Source organism: Malus sylvestris, chromosome 8, assembly GCF_916048215.2.
Source record: "Malus sylvestris chromosome 8, drMalSylv7.2, whole genome shotgun sequence".
NCBI lineage: Eukaryota > Viridiplantae > Streptophyta > Magnoliopsida > Rosales > Rosaceae > Malus > Malus sylvestris.
In genome coordinates, this window is record NC_062267.1 from 30017049 (window position 1) to 30026372 (window position 9324).

Below are 9324 nucleotides of genomic sequence, written 5' to 3' on the forward strand. Positions count from 1 at the left end.
CACTTACCAAAACAGATTTAATTAAGTGATGGAACTGTTGATTGAAGAGTTAAAAGGGAATGAGATCCACTCCATATTTCTATGTATAAAACCTGCAAATCAAGATATTCGGACTACTCAATTTCAATCTTAATACCCTTGTTAGCCTATTCATTGGTCCACTTCACAAAAATTTAAAAGCTTCAACAATCCAAATCTCTTTTTCTCTCTCTCTCTCTTGCATGAATCTCTTGGTCCGGAGCTACGGAACCAGATTTGATCTAAATCCGAGTTAATTAACGGGAGTAAAAATAGTCTTCCTCACTTTCCATAGTGGTAGTGCCTAGTGGTGATCAATTGGTAAAAAAAAAAGAACACCAATCAATAACAAACACCTTTTGGATGTGGATATATAGACTTGAAAGTGTGGTAAGAAAACAGGATATAACAGTGGTAATATTATGTGTGTTGGGATCCACTTAGGATATTCATATGTTGTGTCTCCACTTTGTCTCCCCCCTATTACTCAACACATGTATAATATATTTCCTTGTACTTGAAGATCAAACCATACCTTTATCTTTTGGGTCAATGTATCAAACCACACCTTACACCAAAAGTATACTAAAAACACATTCACATATACAATATATACCGTAGTAGTACTAGTAGGTATGAATTTGAGCACAGAGTTCCCTGCCGCCAAACTCATACATTAATGCCGTGTGTTAAGAAGATCAATTGTTGACTAGGAGAGATTTTTTCATGTACTGATATTCAAGGGATACTCCACATATCATAATACAAGAAGATGAAATACTATATTTTTTTTGTATCCATTCACTTATTTTATGACACGTGGAGTATATCTTCTTGAATAATGAGCACTTGAAAGTCATTTCCGTTTAGTAGCTAGTTTATCATGCAGTTATTCTCTTATCGGGAGTGATTCTATAGTGGTGGATAGGTTTTCAGCAATTGACAGATATTGGTTTAAAGAAGATATCTAATCATCAACTGCTACATTATGTGATCTATAAAATATGATCTAAAAAGATGATCTCTTTAACATGAATTAAGTTTTAGGTTTGGATGCCTCGAGACTTTTGAGTGGACTTTTAAGTTTTGACTCTCAAGTTTGATGCCGTTGTCGTGGATTAATGAACAAATTCTTAGGGTTTGGAGTTTTTTTTTTCATTGTTAAAAGGAGGGTTTGGAGTTCAATCCAAAACAGGAAATTTATTGGAAAACAATAACTTTACTAGAAGGAAGTAAGTGATTTTCAACGTGCATCAAGTGATTTTCAACATTTACCGACAACTACTTTTTACTCTGTCTAGTCAAGCTGCCAGTAAGAATAACAATGCAATGGACAGTGTAGACCACACCTGCTTCAACAAACCTTGTCTCATGGATAATTCCTCGATCGTCTGGTCTCCTCTCCTCCTCCCCCATATCATGCAATCCCAAACCTCCCCCTCCTTCTCCCTCATACAATACAACCCCAAACAACCCCCCGACCGTGTAATCCAACCACCCTCACTTCTCTTCTTTTCTTTTCTTTTCTTTTTTCTTCTAGTTTTTAGTTCTCTAACTTTGTGAGGTCAGATTACTATTTTAACTTTATATTTGACAGAAAAACTAATGGAGTTAACGGAAGGACCAACTATGTAACACTAGGTGGAGTTGGAGGACCCTATGAGCTATATTATCAGAGTTTAGCTGTTTAGGAACCATAACTAAACTTGAGTAAGTCTTTTAACTTAAGAGCTCAACTAAAAAGCACATCAGAGACACTCTTAATTAGTAAGATTATTAGTGCTTAAATTTAACTTATTAGCTCAATTAGAAAAGAACATTGGAGTTGTACTCTAATGAGGTCATTAGTGCTAGAAAAAACTAGCTAGATAGGAAGTTGGGACTTGTAGCAGCGCGGAGCCTTTTTTTCCTGGATGAAGTGTTATCCACGTGGTTATAGTGCGTGTGGATTTAATATTTTGGTTTTACTTACAATCCCACGGCGCAAGGAGCTTGGCTCTTGGCTTATAAATTTAGAACAACCCAATTGCTTCCAATTCAGAATTATTAGCTTCAGACCAACACAAGGCAACAACCTTAACAGGCATCCTTTACTAGCCCTCATCTATCTCCCTCTCCCTCTCCCTCTCCCTCTCCCTCTCCCTCTCCCTCCTAGTTTGGCCAAAGAGAGAGAGAGACACACACACACACATATATAGCAGCAGGGGCATCTATAGATATGGAACAAAGGAGGCAGAACCACAAAGTTGAGGCCATTGACACATCTGAAATGGCGGAAGAGATGACTGTTGATTGGAGAGGCAGACCTTCCAATCCTACCAAGCATGGTGGCATGAGAGCTGCTGCATTTGTTCTTGGTATAGCCACATCCTCTATATCTTCTTCTAATTACTTTCTCTAATTTGGTATTTTTTGAATTCATTTTCTCCTGTATATAACTTTTGTGATAACTAATTATTCAGACTTACACTGAAAATGGTTTGTTGATTTAGCTTATGAACCACACCTTTTCTCAAATGAAAAAGAAAGCCGCACCCTAATTATTATAATCTTTTATTTTAATATAAGATATATTTACATAAAAAGATGAAGGATTTGAGCTAATTTATACAATATGTCAATCATAATAATTTGGTCAAACTCGTCATCTACTTAATTACTTTACTAAAACTCTATTAAATTAAGCCATAGATTGTACTAATTCATTACGATTAAGGAGTTAGTTCATTACTCTTTTTTTCTTTTTCGTGTGATTTTAACGTTCGTAATTAAGTTTGTATGATATTTTTGTTTTCATGCACAGGGCTTCAATCATTTGAGATAATGGGAATTGCTGCAGTTGGGAACAACCTCATAACATACGTGATAAATGAGATGCACTTTTCTCTGTCAAATTCGGCCAACGTAGTGACGAACTTTATTGGAACTGTCTTTCTCTTAGCCCTTGTTGGTGGCTACGTCTCTGATTCTTATCTTGGGAGTTTCTGGACCATGCTTATCTTTGGTTTTGTGGAACTTTCGGTGAGCTACCTAGCTTAAAGCTCAGCCTTCCCTCATCATGATCTCACCATTTTTGTCTTTTTTTCTTTATCCATCCCTGTTAATTTTCTCTCTCCCTCACGCCCTCTCTCTCTCTCTCTCTCTCTCTCTCTCTCTCTCTCTCTCTCTGCAACAAATTCTTGCTAAACTTGTTTATGCTACGAGTCCGTTAGAGTTACAGAATAATACCGCTAAAAATAAAATCACGTATTCAAATATGACGACCACTTATTTTTTTTTAACAATTATTGATTGAGTAATGTCTCTACGTACTCAATTAATTAATTCATGTGAACAAATGATTGATTGATGGATTCATTTTTGTACATGATGATATATGTATGTCTGCTGAATCTGCGCGCATGCTTGCATGCAGGGTTTCATATTATTGTCAGTCCAAGCTCATGTTCCGCAGCTAAAGCCACCCCCATGCAACGTTAATAACGGAGAGGAGTGTGTAGAGGCAAAAGGGTTCAAGTCACTAATCTTCTTCGTAGCACTTTACTTGGTGGCATTGGGAAGTGGCTGTGTGAAGCCTAACATGATTGCTCACGGGGCTGACCAGTTCAACCCAGATGACCCAAAGCAGTCCAAGAAACTCTCCACCTATTTCAATGCTGCCTACTTTGCCTTTTCCATGGGTGAACTCGTCGCCCTCACTCTTCTCGTGTGGGTCCAAACTCACTCTGGAATGGATGTTGGCTTTGGAGTCTCAGCAGCCGCCATGGCGATGGGGTTGATCAGCTTGGTTTCTGGCACCCTATATTACAGGAACAAACGACCTCAAGGAAGCATACTCACTCCCATTGCTCAAGTATAATATTTGAACTTTTACTAATTAAACTTTTCAATTTAATCTTTTTAATTAATTAGTAATTTATATGGAATCTAACATATCTCACGGGTTAATCAGGAATGGTTCGTATAATCGGTTATAAATATATATACTGTTTTGATGTGCATGTGTCGGTATGCAATTTTGTTGGATTATCATTTTTTTTTTTAAAAGATTAACATGTGGTTGGCGAATAATATGAGATTCTACACATGCACGTAAACAAATGAATATATAATATCTTATTATTTTCCTTTTTAGGTTTTTGTGGCTGCAATACTAAAGAGAAAGCAGGTCTGTCCATCTAATCCACAGATGCTTCATGGAAGCCAAAACAATGCGCTAAATGACAATGCTACTTTCTCTTCTGACGCTGGCAGCTTTCTTCACACTGAAAAGTTCAGGTACAAATACAAGGACCTTGAAAATTTAATATAACAGTTACAAATAGAAGCATATTTTAAAAATTATAATAATTTTATATGTTGAATTAAATTTTAATTATCTGAATACATGAATTTGATAAATGAGGATATATGAATTCGGAGAAGACCCATGTCCCAAATACAAAAGGAGAAAACACGTATATCCTTATTTCTATTATTTTATGACCTACAATGGGAGCATCTTGTTTTCCACGCTCGTGTGCATGTCTTCTAATTCGGCCAATTATTTTCCCACTTGTAAAAACAGTCCCCTTTTTTGAAGAAGGAAACAGATCCTTTCTGGATCTTCTCACTGAGAATTCGGATGATTAATTGATATTAATCCTTCTTCAAAGATCGTGCTATCATAATTAAATGTTTTTTATATTTTCAAGCTTCAATTTGTGTGAAAAATAGAAAAAACTATGGCTACATGATCTTTGATAAAGGGTTGCTATCAATTGATCTCCAAGAACCCCAATAAGGAGATCCGGAGAGGATCTGGTTCCTTTTAAGAAGATTGTTCATCGCTTTGAGATTGTTATAAAATTAAAAGAACGATAGTTTTATTCACACTTATTTTTATTTCTCAAACACTTAATTTTACTTTTCACACACATTTGTTAATTTTTTACCATTGATTTTTTTTTCAATTCATTTCATTTAACAACTAAAAATAAAAATAAGTGTGTAAAAAATAAAAATGATTGTGTGGATAGAGTTATCCTTTAAGGAACTATACATTTTTCTCATATTTTTTGTTGATATGATTCTCAAAAGGTAACCTTGTTTTTTATGTACCATTACACCTTGGTGGTGTTGCAAATGCATTTATATTACTAGGTTGAAATGTCAATATCATACTGTAAATTAATGTCGTTCATCCACATTGTAACACCGAATTAATAACATCACATGGTTGTATGGTTGTCATTTTCACTTGACATACATTGTTCAATCATTCTGTGCTAGCTTGAGTTCTTGAAAATTGGCTGCAACGATGAATTCACAAATTCTAGTTTCTAAAGTGATCAAAATCAAAACAATGACGATAAATCGATCAAAGACTAACTACATATCAATTAGATATTAAAAGTGATCATTTCACCAATTGAAATTAGTTCATTATTTTAGCCAATTTCCTTAAGTTTTTTGTGCCTAGTAGTTGTCCAACAACTAGCTATAGCCATGATAGTTACTTGAGAATGCTTGTATAAATGTGTATTGTGTTTTCTAGTAATCACGCATGCTTGAGTAATATCTTCCAAATTAATTCATGATGATCAGGTTCTTGGACAAGGCCTGCATTAAAATTCAAGATCGCACTAACTCAAAGGAAAGTCCGTGGAGATTGTGCACCGTTACTCAAGTGAAGCAAGTAAAAATACTTCTTTCAGTCATCCCAATTTTTGCTTCCACCATAATTTTCAACACAATTTTGGCTCAGCTCCAAACTTTCTCGGTCCAACAAGGAAGTATGATGAACACCAAGCTAACCAAATCCTTCCATATACCTCCAGCTTCACTTCAATCCATCCCTTACATCATTCTTCTCATCCTTGTCCCTCTCTATGACACTTTCTTTGTTCCATTTGCTCGAAAATTCACCGGTCACGATTCCGGTATCTCCCCATTAATGAGAATAGGGTTTGGACTCTTTTTTGCGACGTTTTCGATGATCGCGGCTGCCATCATGGAGGAAAAGAGAAGGGATGCAGCTATACATTCGAACCAAATAATTTCCATTTTTTGGATCACCCCACAATTCTTGATCTTTGGATTATCGGAAATGCTCACTGCCGTAGGCCTCATTGAGTTCTTTTACAAACAATCCTTGAAAGGGATGCAAGCATTTTTAACTGCCTTGACCTATTGCTCCTATTCATTTGGGTTTTACCTGAGCTCCCTGCTCGTCTCTCTGGTGAATAAGATCACAACATCCTCAGGTGGTGGCGTTGGTGGTGGTTGGCTGGGTGACAATAATCTCAACAAAGACAGACTGGACCTTTTCTATTGGTTGCTGGCAGGCCTCAGCTTCCTCAACTTCCTCAACTATCTATTTTGGTCTCACTGGTACTCTCACACCCCTTCATCTTCATCAGCACCAAGTGCACTACCCCAGCTGCATGGTCATGACACTGCTCGCACGGAGGATTATAACCATCATAGACTGGATGATAATATACCATAATTTATTTAAGAATATTTAGGGTTTTTAAGAAAATAACTGTGAATTAATGAAGGTGATTAATATATATAGGGCTCGATTGAGGCTCTGATCGATCGACAGCGTACACACATATATGTAACCATTATAATATGCACTACTCACATGCTATGCATGTATAAGGGTATCCAAATTACTCTATATCAATAAGAGCATATATAATGGAGAGATGTAAAGTTTGAGATGTAAAACTTGTATTTAGATATGTTTTATATATATTTCTGTAAGATGTAAATGTGAAATCTACTCTAGTGAGAGATGTAATTTGGACCACATTTACCTTTTTCTCTTTGACTGATAGGTCTCGTCTTTGAGATGTAAAACAAAAATAAAAATAAATTGTAAAGTTTACATTTTCTAACCATTATGAGTATTTTAAATTTCATCCATTTGAGAGCTTTCCGGTTAACCAAAAATGAAAATGCTTATTCCAAGAAATTTTGCGTCTCTCGTTACATATATGCTGTAAGGTGAGGCCGTGTTTAATGTGCACTCATCTTATATTTCTTTGAGTAAATTGTACAAATGGTCCCTCAACTTTAATCAAATTGGAGCAATGGTCCCTCAACTAAAAATTCATTACCATTGGTCCCTTAACTTATCAAAATGTGTAGCTATTGTCCTTTTCATCAATTTTGTCAAAATTTTGTCAAAATAAGCTATGTTGGAATGACCATTTATATAATTAGGGTCCCTTAACTCATCAAAGTATATAATTATGGTTCTTTTCGTCAACTATGTCAAAAAATTTGTCAAAACGAGTTATATTGGAAGGACCATTGTTACAATTGAGTTAAAGTTAAAGGACCATTTCTCCACTTGAATTAAAGTTCAGGGACCAATGGTAATGGATTTTTAGTTGAGGGACCATAGCTGCACGTTTTGATAAGTTGAGGGACCAAAGGTAATGGATTTTTAGTTGAGGGACCATTGCTCCAATTTGATTAAAGTTGAGGGACCATTTGTACAATTTACTCTATTTCTTTTTTCATTTGTTTTGGGAAATTCTACGGTACCCTTTAATAAAAAAAGAGTATTAGTACCATCTAATTTGAACGTTGATAGTTGCAAAGCAATCATGTTCAAGTATAATATTCTACCTTTATATTGTAATATGGTCATGGTAATACTTAAAGACTTGTTTCCATTACACTACCAACGTTGATGATTACACATGCATGTCTTATTACAACATAGATGTAAATTATTACTAGGAAACGTCATGAAAGTACATAACATCGTAAGTCACTTATGACCTCCCTACCATAACATATAATAGTTGTAAACACACAAAACAGGTAATCACCGTTACACTATAATTGTTAATTTACACTCTGATGTTACATAATAATCACGCTATAACTAATTACGCAAAATGATGTTATTACTATAACAATGTTGGTTTTTATTTTGTGGACGTCATATTAGATTATAAAGGTAGAACAATATACTTTGACGTAATTGCATTACATTGCCAACATTCAAATTAAGTGGTATCCATACCCCTTTTTATTAATAGCATACTAGTCCGCTCCCCAAAGAAAGCACCCCTGTAGGCAAATACGTATTGAATACATTTCAAATCACTTTGAACTTTTTATTTGGAAAGAAACCAAACATATTTATATAATTAAGATGTAGAACCATGCATATTGAGTGGGTGCCAAATTAAGATGAAAGATGTTTCATGTTTGGCAATATATCATTAGAAATGAATGGACTTGGTTTTTTCTTCTTTGCAAGGAATTTGAGTAATTAAGAAAAGGGAAGGAGGATATCTCGCATCGTGCCTTATCCTTTGATTCTCTGAATGTGATAAAGGCAGATACGCAAGTGGTAGGATAGCTATTGTTACTGTAGTGAAGTGATGATTTGTTACTTGAAATTAAGGGAGAGGGATCGAGAGTCTCCTCTCCTCCACCTCTCCTCCACCTGTAGGCTGTAGAGTGTAGAGGAAATCTAACCACCATGAGGCTTGAGGTGATGCATGCATGCATAAGGAACATGATGATGAGTAATACTTTTCAACAAGCAGTGAAAATAAGGGCCCCTTTTCAACAAGAGAGACATGTCTCAAACATGTTTTGATGTTGGTGGTGTCGGAATCATATATAAAGATGAAAAATATAAGGGCCCCCTTTGCTATCCTTTTGAATGAAACTTCTCTCGTGCAAATGCTACGTCCATAATCTATATGTTTGCCAAAAGATTAGCATGTCTGTCTAAGGAGGCCCCCTCCTCCACTCCATCGGCAGATTCACCACCACGAGCACAAAGTACTGCAACTTTAACTTTTTTACGTTTCAAAGTCATGAATCAGGATGTTTATGTCTTTGAAGTTGTTCACTGAATAATCCCTGCTTTTCAATTAGGTCCGTGAAAATGCCTCAACCCCAATTGTATCTCCTAAGCGCTGGCCCGATTAATTGTTAACATGCCACCTCAAACTATATTCTACATGTTCCTCCATAGTCATAACCCACTAGTCTAAATATCTTGTGTCTTTTAGCGCATCTAGAATTTAGTGTTAGAAAGTGAGTATGATCGTGAGAGTTAGAACTAGTCATAATGTTCTTATTAAAGAGTTTCAAATTGTTCTAATCAGTTTGAAATTGAAATTTTAAGTGAATCTTTATACTTAGCACTCATAGTTGAATTGGAATTGTATGTTAGTTTCCTATACTGTTTTTAATAGAGAAATCACAAGAATTATTTCAATATAAATAGTAGTTACTGCTCTCATAGAATAACACGCTTATTATTAGACTTAGACCTACTGT

The 9324-nt window shown here is 35.5% G+C and overlaps 1 protein-coding gene across 1 annotated transcript; it reads left to right on the forward strand.

The window, feature by feature from the left end:
* Positions 1 to 1958: 1958 nt before the first annotated feature.
* On the forward strand, positions 1959 to 6817 carry LOC126632876 (protein NRT1/ PTR FAMILY 4.3). Its single transcript, XM_050303405.1, has 5 exons — positions 1959 to 2375; positions 2822 to 3039; positions 3434 to 3871; positions 4154 to 4296; positions 5605 to 6817. The coding sequence occupies exons 1-5, from the start codon at positions 2237 to 2239 to the stop codon at positions 6506 to 6508; spliced, it is 1842 nt and encodes a 613-aa protein (XP_050159362.1). The 5' UTR covers positions 1959 to 2236; the 3' UTR covers positions 6509 to 6817.
* The last annotated feature ends 2507 nt before the right edge of the window (positions 6818 to 9324 follow it).